Below are 17,647 nucleotides of genomic sequence, written 5' to 3' on the forward strand. Positions count from 1 at the left end.
AAAAATCTAGTGTTAGCCTTGTGAAATAATTACAAAATTTGGGACACTTGATCTTAAAAACAGGCTTTTGCGAGTCGGATGTGCTGCAACATCCGTCCTTGACTCTTTACGCTGTGGGCAGATGAAGCACTATAGCTTTGGGCTGCTATTAGTCTGATTGAGTTAAGACTTTTACCATATTTGTAAATTAAACTAAATTGTATAAAGCTGTTCTAATTTAACTTTGTAAAGGTTTGTAGTTATTAGGGATGTCCTGATTTTTTTTTATTTTACCTATTTTATTTGGTAATGCCTAATACCGATCCAGGTCATTTTTGTACTGGGATTCGCTGCTAGCAGCTGCTTCATAAACTTTGTGCCTTGTTTTAAACGTCATAAAATGTATTGAGTAGCATGTCTGTTGCGCTCTGAGCCACTCTCCCAGACAGCTGGGGATATCTGAACACACAATGCAGATCAAGTCATTTGACACAAAGACACAAGAAGCTGCAGGGCCAGTAGTCTTTAACGTCACCATCCGGCCTGAAAACACGCAGATTCTCAGGGAAACACAAAGATTGCTTAAATCAGATAAATAGTTTGTGCAACTTGTAGAGCATTTTGCAGACTGTGAGCACAAATACACAGCATTGTTTTTTCAGTCTGGCCTTACAGATTTCAGCCTCACATCTGGCTGGGGCTGACCAAGGTACAAACCGTAGCTGTGTTTCCACCAACCTTTTTAATACACATTTTGAAATATCACATTAGGAAAGGTTGACAACCAAACAATCAAATTTGAATTAACTCACAATATTTTGAAAAAAAAAAACAAAAAAACAATGTAGACTCGCTTGAGGTATTTATTTCACTCTTTTGACAAAGCGTGATTGTGCTAAAGAGAAGATGGAAGTACATTTGTTGAATAAGTTCTGATGTAGCGAACATTTCCCTCACATGACTGGTCAGCTGTTTCGGCTACCGGCGTCTTCCTAAATGTTTCCGTAACACTCTAAAACGGGGCTGGAAGCAACAACAGGTACATGTGGACCGATGAAGAGACTCCAGCCTTTCTTTGCAACACGTTTGTTAAAACCTCGCTTCATCATCACTGATCTGTGGTCCATGCTAGTTTAGTCCCTACTTCCTGTTTATTATAGCATAACCTCAACGTATGAGGACATTATGCGTAACATCTGGTTAATTTGCTATGAGTTAGTTGATGGAAAAATGGTGCATTTGCTTTTTCTTTTTTGTGACATTTTAAAAGTTCCCTCAAAATTTGATTGAGAAGTTGAATAGAAAGACGACCAGTCAGAGATGGTCTGAAAATGCCTGATGCAAACATGCCGAAAAGAGTCGTTTAGCACTTATTGTGGAACCGGTCCTAAATGAAATGATGCAAATGGATTCACTTCCCATGCCTATAAACTGAGACAGGTAGAGGGGTCCAGTTAAATGGTTTAGAGGAGCTTTATCTGTAACTTTGTAACCTTTGGAGAGGCCGACCAAAGACAGAAATATTTGCCACGATGCATTTGCAGATGTACAGATGTGTTTATGTTGCAAACTTGCATTTAAAGGTTATTTTGGCTGAGTTAGATCGGGATACTGTGGAGAGTACTCTGGAGCCATTCCTGGAGCTGCAGAACCTTTCTCTATACGAGAACCAGGTCAGACATGAGGGCCGGATGTGGGACTAATCATATTCAGGTCTCCAGGTCATTGGCATGTACTAAGCCCTGCCAAATAGAGCAGGGCTTCTTGATAGAGATTCGACATCAAAAAGCTAAACACTGCTTTTATGGGCTCTATTGGGTTAAACCTGTGTAATGGATTTAAAAGATGTCTTTAATTGTTTAACTTTGAAGCAGACTGTGTTCTAGGTGAGGGCTGGAAAAGCACAGCTACAGCATTTTTGATGATTCTAATGGAATTTCCCCTCACATATCATGGTGCCCTGTAATATAATACTCCAATCCCACCCAAAGCAAGCATTAGGATGATTTAAACCAGAAAATAGGTCAATGAGAGCATTATGAAAGGCAAAATGATAGCAGAGATACGTCCTCCTCTCTTTCCATCACTTAGACATCCATCGCAGCGCGGTTATAATACTCCCAAACCATCCCCAGTTACCCCCAGTAAAAAGAAAAGAGCAGCACTCTCTTTAACCCAATAAAGCCAGACATCTTGCTGACTCACAGCAATGGCCTCCTTAGGAGCGATGCCAGGGATATTATGGAAATGATTCATTAAAGGCCAAGGTTTTTGAGCTGGTTTTATCCAGCTTTCAGGGCAGCCTGACAGTGGGACATTTGATCTCGATTGCAAAGTGGCCCATTTCCCTCAGACATCACCACTGCAGTTAGTTTCAAGGGCCCAACTCTGCCTTTTAGCATGCTGGCCATGGGGCAATCAGCTGTTCCTATTTGCAGCTCTATGTTTACAGATGGCAAATGCATGTTGTTTCGGGAGGGAAATGAGAGCCATTTCAGATGGGCGATGCAAGCAGAAGATTACCTCTGAGCCTGGTAGAAATGGATCAGGTGTGGACTGATGGCAGCCACGGCTCATTAGGAAGGATGTGTGTGTGTGTTTAATTAATGCACTAATTCTAAGCCACTCAGGAAATGGCCCTTGGGTGGGTCTTCCAAATGGCACACAAATATTTACTATGGACTCAAACATTTTTGGAAGCCCGTCCACGCAGACCTGTTTAGGCATTTAGAGTGAGGTGAAAGTGTGTCCAGGTCTGTGATACAGCGGGATGATATCATCTCTCCATCCTGTGCCGCTCAGCTAGCCTCTGAAACACTTAGATGACTCATCAGTGTGCATGAATTCCTCCAAGCCCTCTCTCTCTCTGTCAACCTCAAGAACTCCTTGTACTGATGAGTTCAGATCAGGTTAAAATCCGCCCCCGTGCTCTTCATGCTAGGCCGGACCCAGGCCAACAACGTTCGCGGTTCAGGCCATGTCTTAAACGATAGCTTCCAGGCATCAAACACCGTCAAAGTTTTCTCTTGTTTTTTTTTTCAGTGGATAGCCTGTGCTACCTCTGCTTCCCAGCCCTGATGTATCACATTTCCGTTATGATGCTGTACATCCATCTGGTTCAGTGTGCACACATGGGTGTGTGTGAAGCATCTTGTTTAGTCAGTGCATCTGAGGAAATGGGTCACAGCGCCCTAGTTCTCTTTGTGTGGGCATGCATGTTTCAGTGTATTCCCTTTCAGGTGTTGTTCTGTCCTGATTGACTTATCTGCAGAAACATTTACTTGCTCCAGCTCTCCTGCTGTTCGGTGGCATGTTGCTCTCTTGTTTACCTTTTCTCAAGGTTGAACAAGAGCTTTTAATTCCCCCTTCCTGTCGTGTGCACGCTCGCTCACGGAGGTCTCGGAGCAGCCGCATTTGGTCCGGCAGCTTATGTTTTGCCTTATTTAATCATGTCAGGCCATATTGAATTTACAAATAGCGGTCACGCCGCATGTCTAAGGGAGCTACCCTGTTGAGTGTGTGCAGCAGTGCTAGGCTGCAGATTACATGATATAATAGTGTTTAGGCATCGCCTCCCCTCTTTAAATTCCTTTAACCTTGACTCCCCTTAAATGCAGGGAGAACACATCTGCCAGTCTGGTGTCAGACATTAGTAAGACACAGCGCTCAGGCAGCTTTGTCACTTTTTATTAACGCCCAGAGCTTTGCATGGACACCAGCTGTTGCATCAAGTGGAGGAGCCTTGGCGGGATGAATGACCTTGACTTTAACTCCCGCTTCTTCGGCTCTAACCCCTGTTTAATTCTTTTGTTTGCTCTCATACATTTTAAATAGATTGCCATTACTGACAAGGAAGGTCATTTAGCAACTTAGTTTTTGTGATATTAAGGAAGAGTGTTAGAGGAAGGTGTGGCCATGCCTACATTAGACATCAGTGGCTAGCAAAGTTAGTAAAGCTTTTAAAGAATCTGTGCTCAGTGTAGGATAGTTCAAATTTGATCAGTCTGTTTTTATTTAGATTTTGAGCTAGAGATGGTCAGCGACAGTCCCAGCCCTTGAGTTCAGGAGCTAATTAGAATCTCTGTATTTAAAAGAGCACGGCGTCAGTTCTAGGATTTTTGCAGGAGTTTGTCCCCTCTGGTGACAAGTTGAAATGACATGTTGTGCATCAGAGAAGAGGTTAAAAGCATCTGCCGCTGCGACTGCACAGGTCTTTTGTTTAGAGGCGTAATGACTTCTGATGTAAGAAAGTTCTAAATATTGAAGTTAGCCCATCTTCTCTCGCTAACACATGAATTATAGCGGATATTCTACAAAGCAGCAGGGAGAACGAGAGCGAGCAGGGCATCATACCCACGTGCACGGCCACAGGATTTGGCCCGTTTCAGTCTCTCATCAACTGACTAATGGAGCCTATAGAGGCAACGGCGGTAAATAGAAGATAACTCATTTTACTCGTCGAGCAATTGTAAAGGCATTTGTGGGAAAGAAAATAAATAATTTTGAACTTTAAAACTTGCACTATGCACCTTTAAAGTGTGCACAGCACTGCTCCCTGAAAAGACACAACCTTTTGTTTAGGTTGGCTGGCCCTGATAGCGTGCCGCCCTGCGTGTTGAGTTATATTCTCCTGTATGAAAAAGGGCCACTGAATTCCAAACAGGCTTGGGGTGGCATGAGGTTCTAAGTGTATGTTAGCCCTGAGGAAATGCACTTCTGTTTCATGGTATGAAGGTATTAAGTCAAGAGTTTAAATGACCATGTATAACATGATCTATCCGCTGTCAAAACAGGACACCAACAGCTGTCTCTCTGCTGTACCAAAATTAATAATGTTGTGTTATTTTCTACAACATTTTTCGAATATTTTTTAATTTCATGTGTAAACCAAAGGAAAAATTTAGAGTAAAAAAAGGCTTATTTTAGTAGTAATCATTACTGAATCTGCTGATTGAGCATGAAGTTCTAACTTTTTGCTGTTTATGGAGTGAACAGAAGTGCCTAACAAGCTAATAATAGTTAGGTAATTAGTCAGGCTATCTGCTCCTTTTGCCAGCTTGTAGTTGGCTTAAAAGGATAGTAAGGATCTGTTTTTGATAGCCACATTAGTCTTTTTTGCAAGAACAGGAAATGTAGGAGCCGTCTTTTTCAGCCAGCTGACTGGCAGAGCATCAGCAAGTAGAAATAGAGAAGAGGAGGTTTGCATCACTGGATGCTTCAACCAGAACAAGCTTTATGCTGAGCAGTGTGATGAAAGCTCTTAAAACCATCTAAATCCTCTAAAACCTGGGTAAGATCTTAACACATGTAACCTACCTGCCGTTGCCTCACCCAAAAACTGGAATAAGTATCATAGTACAACGAATTAAGCATTTACCTAAATGTTTGGAAAATCCAATCTAAACCCTTAAAACTAATGTGGTAGATGAATCCAACAAATTTGCACAAGCAAACAGGCAAACAGCCATCAGCCATTGCTACGTCTTACTAATATCTGGGAGGACAACAGTTAATCCATTACAAGGACAATCATGGAGAACACCTCACCCTGGATAACAACACATTGTGTGCAGTTCAGAATAGAAGTGGCTGTTTCTGTTTTAACATCAAACCCAGATGGGTTTGTTGGTAAAATTGAAGCAGCAACTTCTATCTTAGATACCAGCGTTCTGATGCTAACATGTATCTTATTCACTGGCAGGAGTGCAGTGACCTTTCCTGTTGCTGATTCCTCTTAAGTACCAGAAGTGAAATGGTAAGAAAGAGGGGGAAAAAACAGATGAAGAATCAACCATCCAGGAGATGATGAAGCTGCACCCTCCCCATCGCTAGCACCCCCACCCCTTGTGTGTGCATGGCAGACTGTAGGGGTAAAAATCACTTTAGAACGGTGCCTGCTCTGTCATTGGCTGACATTGTCAAGGATAATGGATAATCACCACAGAAAGTGTAGAGCTGCGCGCTTGTGTTGGCGTGTCCCGCTGTGGGGGAGGGGGTGGAGGTCAGGCTTTTTGGGTGCCACCACCATTGAAATGACATGTTAACAGATGTGTAAGGGCGTTTGCAATGTATACACCAGAGGAGATAATGTAATAGTAATGCACACATCACAAATTCTCAGCGAGGAAAGGTGGAGGGCTGTGTGCTTTAGGGGCTGGGTGTAGAGGACAGCTCCCCCTATATTAAGGTCAGGTCTTTCACAGACATTTGTCACTGAGGAGACTTTTTTTCCCCCATTAGTTGTAGTGTATTTTATACAGAGTTTAAAGGGTACCCACTTTCTTGTAATGCTTTAATGTGGTCTTGACTAGTAGTTGCTACAGCTTTCTGAAGAAATCTACTCAGAGGATGGAATTTTATCACAGCATACCAAGGAAAAGAACCAGTGTTAAACTTTGTCTCTTGGCTGCAAAAAGTATCCCACAAAGACATTAGCTATTTTACGTGCACATAAGTTCACAGTCAGATTCAAATGTATTCAGATTAAAAAACTAAAATTAGAATCAGATTGTATTGTTTATATGTGTACACAATCAATTAATTTGATCATAATGTGTGTGTGTGTGTGTGTGCACCTGGCTTTGTTCTGAATAGAACCACTCTGACATGCACAGTTATCAGAATCCCCTATAATAAAAACGCAGAAGAAGAACAAAAAATAGCAAACAAAGCAATAGTGTCTGAGTTCGTTTGTCTTCTGTGCGCATAGGCTGGGCTTGCACCAGGTTCTAGTTACAGTTGAAAGGTTACTGAATAAATAATAATTTTGAGCTCTTGGTATTATCAAGAGCACATGCATTGAGTTTATTAATCCAATCAAATTATTCCGATTGGCTTGTTTACATTTTATTCCGAACGGCCCTTTATTCTGATTAGTTTTGTCCATGTAAACGTACCCATAGTCACTTTACTTTCATTGTCTCAACAAGAAAAATGCAAAAGAGAACCAAGTCAGAAAAGGATAGCCCTTTTTTGACATGGTGATTTCCAATGTTTCCTAATGCATAGTGACAGAAAAAAGATTGAAAATTGGTAATAACAGAATAGTTTAATTAAAGTGCAGTTAAATATAGGAGTTAATACATAACCTGAAGTAGCATCACAGACCTAGATCAGTTGATCTGGAGGCTATAGCTACATTTCTAGCTGGAGACGAGCTTAGACTGAAGGAGACGTTTACCGCCTGGAAACAGCTTCAATCTGAAATTTGCATTGGCCCGTGATTATTAAGAAAGGAGTCAGTGCACCACCAAGGATTTTTTTGTGTCCAGCTGACAACAGAATATGTAAAGCATTTCCAGTCAGTCAACCTCTAGTAAGCCACTTTATTTTAACATCAAATAGTTACTCTGAGTTGAGACACTTTACATGGTCCATGGTTCCAGGTATGTGTTTCATTCAGGAAGATCATTAGAGGTGTGCCACCTTCATCCTCCATTTCTCATGTAAATGACTATTAACTTATGAGTAAAAGTTGTCCAATGCAATTATGGTGACAAAAAGGTTAATAAGATGAAGCTTTTGTGGCTGTAGTTGTTTTAAGATAGTAGGAATCTGTTTTGGTCTAAGCCTGTCTCTGGGATCAGCTAATCTGCTTTTCTAATGAATGAAGGTGCAAAAAGAGTGGCCTCCTGAAGGTAAAATGTGAACTGCTTATCACCTTTAAAAAGAAAACCTCACTGTAGAAATCCTGAGTTGGCCCTTAAAAAACATGCTAACATTCAAAGAAAATATGGGAGACCCATGTAAGATTTTGTTCTAAAAAATGTCAAGACTACTTTTTTTGGTGAAATGGTAAGGAGGGTGGGGGGGGGGGGGGCAGCTAAAAGATTTTAATACAACTTTGTGAAATGGTAAATATAAATGTTGTGGTGTGTAGGAACTTACATGGTGCAGTGTCAGGAATATGCCTTTGGGCAAAAACAGTGACAAGGTCAGCTGGGATTCCAGAGACTCACTGCCAGCAGCAAAGAGAGCGGAAGTGATTCCTTTCCGTTTTCCCCTGTTGCTCACTAAGGGTTCCAGCTCTGGCATATTAGTAATCTTGCCAAGCCTTTGCCAAGGTAAACATGTTTACATGTTTACTGCAATGATCAAATGGGGCATCACGGGTATTCCATTAGGACAGTGTTAAGCCCCCTGGCGGGAAAATAGTCCTAATCCAGGGCAACTAAGATTAGCATGACAACAGACGTCAGATGGCCCAGAGTGACCAGGTCGGCTCTTTGTCATTGTCAAATTCGGGTCACCAGTTCAAAGATGGTCTCAAACTTTAATTGATGCTGATGGAACATTATTGGTGGAATCCTTTTATTCACTGCTGTGCAAGTCTAAAGAACCTCACAGGCATGTGAACTTTTGGTTTGACAATGTTTTAACAAGGTCAGTGTGATTGTTTTCCTACTGCTACTCAGATTTAAGATAATTAGTTTAGATCTTGCATTTAATCCCAGTTTATTTCTGTGGATGCATTACATTTAGCTGTCCCCCCTGACATCACCTGATCCTGTCCCACCCTGTGAACCTTAACCTCGGAGATGGTGCTCAGCCTGATTGTGAGAAGGCTGATTGGACGTTTCAGGTGTTTGACCTTGCCTCAGCTCCCTGTGAAATGTTCAGGCTTGTGGCTAAGTAGGTTTCTGTTGCTTTTCTTCACAAACAAGGGCTGCTGTCCTGTTATGTGACCTGCAATGTCGGCTTGCTTAGCGGACACAAAAGGTGAGGACGGCGTCGGGACAGGACAAGGACAGCTGCTGAGCCCAAGTGGAAGCTCTGTATTAATTAACCTTTATGAGATGCAGCCAGGACTGTCGGAGGTGCCCTGTATCCACAGAAACCACGCTGACAGGGTTCAGAGCAGAGGTCTCCCAGGGCAGCACCGCTGACACTGTCATGGCAACTGGCACAATGTGCACCCCAGTGTCACTGACTCTGCCCTCCTGACAATGGTGTGCTGTGACAGGTGCCCCCGATCTTTGAGCCAACCAGTAATACACATGCAAACACACACAAACACTTGACAGCAGAGTACAACTTGTCTAATAGTGATATCCTTGCTTTGTTTCTCTACTCTGTCTGTTTTATACCTGTTAGTCAAGTCCTTTCAGGCTTTGCTTTAGTCCTATATTTCTCAGTCCAAATACATAAGCTTTTTAGGCACCTTTATTATGATGTATGTTTTATAGATAGCTCTATCTCTAGTCATAGTAAAGCATAACCCCGATTTGAATGCTCATTCATTGGTCCTCATTAGATCAGATAAATATAGCCTAGTTTAAATAGCAGTGCATGTCATATCTACCCAGTATTATTATTCCTCTGCTGAGCAGTGTCTGACAAACTTGTCAAACCACTTTTAGCACTGATAGAATGAAGTATTAACTCTATCACTTTCTCATATTTTTTGAAGTCTTGATCCACTTTTCCATGAAACATTATTGAGGGTTGCCGATATTTATTTATAATTCTTTTAGGGTTCTATCAGTCCTGAACAACTACAATACCAGGGTATGTTTTCAGCCACTCTGTTGCAGATTTACTACTATATTTGGTGTCATCGTCCTTTTTCACGACTTGGTTTGAATGAAGTTTTCACTGTGTGATACATGGCCTCACATTTGACTCTAGAATCCTTTTGTCATTAAAAAGTACTCATAAAATAAAGCTGTATTTTTTTATTTTTTTTTATTTTTTTGTCAAAGTTTAGTTAGACCAAGTATTTGTAATTTTGCCCTTTGTTTTAGAGAGCAGAAGATCTCTCTCATACAAATTTGGAAACATTGCCAGAAAAAACCTGGGGAAAAAGAATCTATCATGAGTGTAAAATATTTGACTCCAGATTTGATCTGACTATATTTTGTGGGTTCTTTGCCTGTGTCTGTCTAGTGTTCATGCCAAAAATTGATTGAAAATGCAGATTTTGTTTTCATAAAACTAGAATTATTTTATAAAGAAACTAGAATCAGTATTTTAGGCCATGAAACAGAGATTAAAGGCAGTCTAATTTCATTCATAAACCATGATGATACAGCCCTTTAGCTTAGCAATGATAGAAAGCAGTGAAGCAGATGCTAACCTTAACATTGTTAGCTGCTAATAGTTAGCCAGTTGTGTTTCTCTCACAGTGATTACAAACCTCTGGTATCTTTTCTGACACTTGGCACACATACACGGAATCAAAGTGGGAGGGGCCCTTTCTAAAGCTAATGCAAACCAATGCTAATCTTTACTTACTTTAGTGTAAGAGGAGAACACAGATACAAAGGTAAGCTTAAAGCGCGTACCTTTACATCCCAGCCTCAAGATAAAAACAGAAGTTCATCTTCACCTTAACGAGAAACACTGGAATTTAATATCATAAGATCTAGTGCTATCAAATATTGTTACATTTCTTAATGATGAAGATCAATGGCAATGTCTTTCCTTCTGGTCATAGTGTTAGCATGCAGCCTTATGTTCTAAACCACCCCCTTCTAAATTTCTTATAGCAGTATGGGTCGACTAGATCTGTGTTTGATTTTGGTGTTTGGTTTTGACCTAATAACAACATCACGTAAAATAAAAAAATAATAAAAGGTCCTGGTACATAAAACCTTGGAAGTGAACCTAACTGTGCGTCATCAACCTAATGCTCGCTGGTTTCTTTAAGCCTGAGTGCCTAAATGCTTGCTGGTGTGTGTGGGGGTGGTTGGGTGGTTGGCTTTTACTGTATTGAGACCGTGGGTTGCGTTGTGTGAGATGTAACTCAAGTGCATAAGAAGGCAGGAGGTGGTAGAGAGAGATAATCCGCTGAAATGACAACCTGCATAAAGGATTATGCACAGCTCTCTGAAGGCCCTTCACTTTTGAAAGATGCTGCCAGGAGAGGCTTGCAGCTCAAGACCTGAATGTTTTCAAGGTAGTGGGCTTGAATTTTCAATTCGGATCTAATCAAGCCTAATCTACATTTATCGTCTGTTGGGTGGATGTGAGGGAAGAGTGAAGAGAGGAAAAGGAGCTGTGTGCAGTCAGTCTGAAATGTTGCTAAGTAACAAGGATGGGAGACAAGGTGGGGAAATGAATGTGATATAGTGCACTGCAAATCCCTGCTTCTCTCACGATTTCTTATTTTTCTCCTTTCTTTTCTTCCCTCCAACCATCTCTTCCTCCCTCTTTTCCCTCTCACTCACTCCTATAGGTCGCCCTGCAACACACTGCAAGATCTGCAAAGTATAAGGGCGCCACTGACAGAGCAACAGCCTGGCTGAAGGACAGAAACCCTAAATATCAACAACGATGGATTATGCCAACATCTCTGTGGTAAAGTCACACTGACTTTTCCACTGCCACTAATGTGAGCGTGAAGTTTGGCCTTCTGGGATCCTGTAGCATTTAAAGGCATACAACAATGCCTTGGAGGCTTGCCTACCCCAGATTCCCTCCAGCCATGGTTGCTGTTTCAATGCACTAAGCCAACCACGGAAAGGGATCAGATACAGCCAGTGTATCCATCCTCTCAGCTGTACACTCACTCTTTGCAACAGCACAACATCGTTTTGGTATTAAACAAGTTTGTGCCACTGTCAACCAGATGTCTTGGACAGCTGTTATTTAACAGTAGCATTGCTGAGCTATAAGAGGGGATCTGAGTATTGAACATGACTCATGGGGAGGAGCCTGGCCCTGAGACACACAAGGATTCAGCTGTTTTAACTTATCTGGAAGGTTTACTGATGCATCCAGTTGTGGCCGGGCCTGGGGCCACGGCAGGTGGAAGATCCGAGGCTTCTAACAGCAATCAGGAGCAGGGCAACAAAGCCGGAGGGCCTCTACCACTACCAAACCATGACCCAATGGTAGCCAAAGCTGGAACCAATGGGCCCAAACTAGGTTCTTCACAACATCTAAAGAAGGCCCGGTTGTTGCGCTCTGGGGCCTGGAATGACCCAGGGAACCAGAGAATGAGTTCACCTCCAGTAGAACTGAATGGCCAAGTAGGAACCCTGCAGAATGGTGCCCTGGAGGGATCTCCCCATGCTGGAGAGAGCACCCTGTTGGCTTCTTTGCTTCAGTCATTCAGCTCAAGGCTTCAGAGTGTAGCAATGTCTCAGCACTCTAATAAGCCCACTGGTGAGTGTTCTTCTCCGCCCAAGGCACCAGCTGCAGATAAAGAGCCACTACCTGTTTACGGCACAGCCTCAAGTCGCCTTAAAGGCCTAATAAGGAAGAGCAAACTACAGAACCATAACAACACCCCGTACAGCCGCCGGGGTCACAGTCGGGACAGGCCACCAGAGTCCCCTAGGTCGGTACACAGCGCCACACCTCCTGCAGCACCTACGGCGGCCGAATCTGTGTCCTGTGCAGAACGTTTGAAGGCTGTGGCCAACATGGTCAAAATCCGATCCAGTCCCGCACCTTCACCCAAGCCCAGCGTCGCTTGCAGTCAACTCGCCCTCCTGCTATCCAGTGAAGCCCATCTCCAGCAATACTCCAGAGAGCATGCCCTCAAAGCTCAGCTCTCAGGAAGATCTGCCAGTGAAAGACTGGCTGCCATGGCAAACCAGCAGCATGGTCAGGACAAAAGGCCATCAAGTGTGGGGGGGTCTTCAGACCCAGTTAGCTCCTTATCGACCCAAAACGGAATGACACCAACAACCACAATAACAACAACCACACTCCCTCAAACGGCCGTAACCAGTCCTCAGAGCCCAGCACTGCAGAGAGGCCACAGCCAAAACTCTCCACCCACTCCCCCACACGCTCCAAGCCTGCCGACTAGGGAGAAGAGAGGCTTTGACACGCGTCCGACCCGGCCGCCCCAAACATGCAGCAGCTTGCTCCTGCTGCTGCTGAACAACCACAACAACCAGAAGCAACTGACCAAGAACGGGCACCTGGAGGACATCAGCGGCGTTCTTCCACAAAGTGGCTCTTCTTCAGTCACATCAGACAGCGAGTGCTCTGTCCATGAGCGGAGCAATATCAAGGACAGCAGTGATGCTGACAGCTCCTACTCCAGTTGTTCTCCCATTGACCTCTCCATGAGAGGCCGCAGCAGTTTACAAGACACAGGGCCCAAAAATGCACCCCCTTTCTCCTCCTCCTCCTCTTCCTCCAACTCCACATTCTCTTCTGCCACTGTGTTCTCCTCACCCCCTGTAACGATCTCTCCTCAAGCTTCTACCCAGCCTTCTACTACATCCTTTTCTCCTTCCTCTATAGCTGTGTCTTCCGTGTCACATGCAATGTCTTCATCCTCCTCTTCTTTTTCTAATTCTTCCCTGGACAAACTGACCGAATCCTTACTAAACAAGTGGAAGCCAGAGCCATCAAGATCAACTGTAACCAAGAACAAGGAGCCTGTAATGAACGCAGACCTAAAATCCCACCCGAAGGTCACACTCATGCAACTTCTTCTTGAGCGAAGGAATAATGAGATGGCTAATAAGAACACAGGTAGACAGGACTTGCCCCTTGATATAACTATGGCTAACATGTCACGGAATCAGCCAAAGGGGTCCATTCCTTGGGAAGAGAGCCCGACAAAAAGCCCCATTGAAAGACCTGCAGGCCCATCCCAGTCTCTCTACTCACTCAGTCATGACCCAAGTGCCGCACTGTCCCCATATTCATACCCCTCTCCACATGTCCAGTCCAGCCCACTTGATTTGTGTAAGTCTAAGACTTTCCCTGCTGACAAAGCTTCAGAGCCAGCCTTCAGTGCCAGTAAACTGTTACAAAATCTGGCACAGTGTGGCACAGCGTCCTCCCCCCCACACATTCCATCCGGAAAAGGGTTAAGCCAGGAGCTCAGTGACAGCAGGCCCCATGCCCTGTTGGAAAGGCTCAATACTCCTATCAACAGGAACACCCCTACCCCACTGTCTGATGGAGCTTCAGGCAGTAGCACACCTTTCAGTCGTAAGGAACCTTCCCCACCTTCACAAATTGAGAACCTTCTGGAGAGGCGCACTGTGCTGCAGCTGCTTCTAGGCACCGGTTCAGCTGGTGCTGCAGCCAACCGCAAAGACAGACCCAGTGGGAGTGGCAGAGGGAGTGCTGAAACGGAGGCGGGGTGCTTTGAGAGGAGCCCCACTGCCTCCATCCTCTGTGACAGCTCTAATGGTTCCCCTTTAGGTGTAAAAGTAAAATCAGAGCTCACAGATGAGCTAGGGTCATCCTTTGCTAAGTCTGAGGACTTGAGCGGCAAAAAGAAACTGAGTTCTTATGAGAAGAACGGGCCGCTCCCTAACTCTCAGCAAGACTTAAAGACAGAACCAAGGCCGGCAGAGGTCATAGCAAAATATGGCCTCCTCAGCCAGCTGCTTAAACAACAGACCGCTACCTATTATACCAGTTCTGCCATACAGGCTGAGTTGCAACCCAGACAATTCAAAGAGGAGCAGAGGGACTATCCAAACCCCAGTCCTAAAAGGAGACGTGTCTGCTCGGAACACACAGACAGCTTGAACAACATTAACTCTCCGAGAGTGGACAGTGGTAACACAAACATGTCTGCCTCTTCTGCTGTTCAGGTAGAGCCAGAGCAGCAGAGGAGTCTGAAGGAGGAGGAGCTTCCACCACGGAGCCCTCTGAGTGAAACCCTTACCAGAGAGAGCCGTGGATTCAACGTACTGAAACAGCTGCTGCTCTCTGACAACTGCCTGAAGGAGCTGTCCCAGCAGCCACGTGGGGGGCCCAGTCCCTCTATCCTCCAGGCCAGTGGCAAGGCCAATGGCAACAGTCTGAGTCAGCCAACCCAAAATCATAATTTCCTCCACCTGCCTAGCTGGCACCCCCATGGTCCCATCAACTCAGGGCTTCCAAATCATCTAAGACCACTGCCCACCCCTCCGGAAGGCAACAACCCCATTCGCCCAGCTCCGTGGATCCGCCAGCCGGTTCCATGGCCCGTCGCTCAAAAACGAGAGCCTCCTACTTTAATCAAACAGGAGCCTGAGAGCCCCATTCGTTGGAGCGGTCAGGAGAATGACGGCGTGGACGAGGGTTGCGAGTCGAACCCGGACTCGCCGCGGCTCTCACGTTCCAACCCCATCTTGTATTACATGTTGCAAAAGGGCAACATCCAGCTGAGCAAAGAGGCCCCCGACCAGGCAGAAGGAGCCCGGCCTGTGGTCAGGGTCAAAGAGGAGCCGGTCAGTGAAATGCACGCCTATGAGCGCAGCCTGAGCTCCACCCCTCAATCACCAACCCACAATGACAAGCACAGCCATGAGGGCCAGGGGTTGAGCCAGTCGTCCCAGTAAACAGTTGTATCAACTACAAAAACATTCAAAATGGAATCAAATCCATTGACTCCTTGTTTTCATTTTTCTGTACCTTGCCAAATTGGTTTGATGAGAAAATGACTTATTTGTTTTTTTTATTTTTCATTTGATTAAAAAAAAGAAGTGTATTGCTGTCTCAGTTTTAAATAGCTCCGTGATGGAATGGGAAAAGGTGGTCTTTATCAGCCTAACTGATCCAAAACTACATAATGTAGCTCCTCCACCATTATTTTGCACTAACTTCATTGATGTAATGGAAAGTCCTCCTTTATTATTGTTAATCTATCTCTGAAGTCCACACATATCAGTTTTTTCCTGTGTTCTGGCTGTTGCCTCTCATCAAACATTTAGAGAACATTTCAGGCAACATTTTTTATTCATGACTCAAAAAAATGTTAGTGCTCAGCTCAGTGGACATTTTTTATTTTCTGTATCCGAGCATTTTTCAGAAATACAAAGTCCTATTAATTTTAGATGGGATTTCAGCTAAAGCCATTCCCAGATAGTTACAGTGGTCTAATAATTAAACCAATGCACATGACAGATTGGTTCCACAAAGGACCTTAAAAAACGAATTCACACCGCAGCAACCCTCAGTTCCAGATTCTGCCACTATGAATGCTTCGTCTTGCTTTTCCTCAGGATTCAGGGCTGAGGGGAAATAATTCATCAGTGGAGACTCGCTCACTTTGTTCTGCTTCTTTTTTTTCTTCCTTTTTTTCTCTTTTTTTGTGCTGAACCTTTAAGGGTGAGATTCGACAGTGCAAATTCAGGGTAATGTGTTTGCAGACTGTGCAGTTTTGAGCAGATGGGTCAACATGAGTGTGTGGTGCTTACAGTTGAGCCTCGCTGTGTAAACAGGTTTCTGGAGCAACAGTAAAAAAAAAAAAAAAAAGGCTGCTTTGTCTGAGTGACTTATCTTTGCCATCCTGGTAAAAAAAAAATAGTGACAGAGAAAGAGAGAGAACCAAACACAAAGAACTTTGAGTGTGATGCACATGGCGCTTTTCTTTTCATGTAATATAAAAGACTACCTGGAGTGTGCACTATCGAAACTGAGCCCTTGGTGTCCTTTTTTTTTTAAAGACTAATTTAATGGCATGTAATGGGGAAAACTGTCAGTATTGTTATCTCTTTTCAGAATTTAGTCGTTTGTGAGTTTTCTTTTTCATAATTTCTTAATTCTCGTGCTCTGCATCCATGTTTTCTTTCCGTGGCTATCTCTTACTCATAACACATCAAAAGAATTGCATGTTGATGGAGAGAAGACCACAGGTACTTGTTTGCTTTCAGAGCAGCTGGATACGTCCACCCGTCTGCCCACTAATCACCGAGACTCTTTTTTTTTTTGTCTTAAAGGGTATCTGGTATCTAGCGCTTTATTTTTGAATTATTCGTATTGAATCTTTCCGGTTGATTTCACTCTTTGTTTTGTCAATTCAGTCTCGTGGTCTTTTTAATACATATACTTATGACGTATGTCTCTTCAATTATTACTACGTTTTCACAATGGTTAAATAAATTGTGTAAATAGTACTTTCAGAATGGAAAATTACTATTTTGTAATGTTTAAAAAAAAAGATATTGCCCTAGTTTTTAATGCCCTGAAATGTAAATACTGATTATATGCGTACAGGTGTACATACAAAGGCAGAGGATACTATGCCCATCTTGTTTATTCTTTTCTTTCTCTTTTTTTTGGTTGGTCTGTTCTTTGCATGTGTCTCTATGTGGTAAATGATAATCTATCCTGCGCTGTGTTGTGTAATAATGTCTGACTCTCCTCACTGCTGCCTGTTGCATGCAGACGCATGGGAACTACCTGTGTATCCCTACTGGTGATGGGGGAAAATGTCAAGTCTTAAAATAGGTCTTCTCTTTTTTTCTAATCACAGAGCAAAAGGTCGGCTTAGAATATGAGCAGCCCCTTAACAACAGCAGACTGTTGAACAAGCTGATGGAAAAAAAAGTGTGAAAAATAAATGTGGATTGAATATTTTTGTGATTTACATTTTTCTTTTCTGTTACTGGTTAACAAAGCTCTGTGAACGAGCATGGGGCTCTAGAGGGGGATTGACGTACAATCATAGATCTGCATTGTGCATCTAAGAAATACATTTGTAGCAGCAAATATATATCTATATATATATATAAATATATAAAAAAAGATGGGTCTTTTTTTCTTTTTCATGTGAAGATCTGAAATATTTCATTTTTTATGTTTTCATTTTTGGTGTTCATTTGCACTGATATCTTAAAAAATAAAGTACTAAAATGCATGACCTGTTATGAATGGACTCCTGTTTTTCCAATTTTGCTCTCTTCAAATGCTTTTTTCTTTTTAAAGAAAACGTGGGAAAAAAATATTTTTTTTCACTTCCAAAAAATATATGGAACTA

The 17,647-nt window shown here is 43.2% G+C and overlaps 1 protein-coding gene across 1 annotated transcript in view; it reads left to right on the forward strand.

Annotated features, from left to right (window-relative positions):
* The window catches only part of nrip1b (nuclear receptor interacting protein 1b), a 55,001-nt gene extending 38,858 nt beyond the window's left edge, over positions 1–16,143 (forward strand). Inside the window, exon 2 of the mRNA XM_012868136.3 lies at positions 11,156–16,143. Coding sequence (XP_012723590.2) covers positions 11,616–15,227 — 3,612 coding nt within the window. The 5' untranslated portion in view covers positions 11,156–11,615 and the 3' untranslated portion in view covers positions 15,228–16,143. The remainder of the gene's footprint in view (positions 1–11,155) is intronic.
* Positions 16,144–17,647: the final 1,504 nt, after the last annotated feature.

The sequence above is a fragment of the Fundulus heteroclitus genome, chromosome 11 (assembly GCF_011125445.2).
Source record: "Fundulus heteroclitus isolate FHET01 chromosome 11, MU-UCD_Fhet_4.1, whole genome shotgun sequence".
NCBI classification, from domain to species: domain Eukaryota; kingdom Metazoa; phylum Chordata; class Actinopteri; order Cyprinodontiformes; family Fundulidae; genus Fundulus; species Fundulus heteroclitus.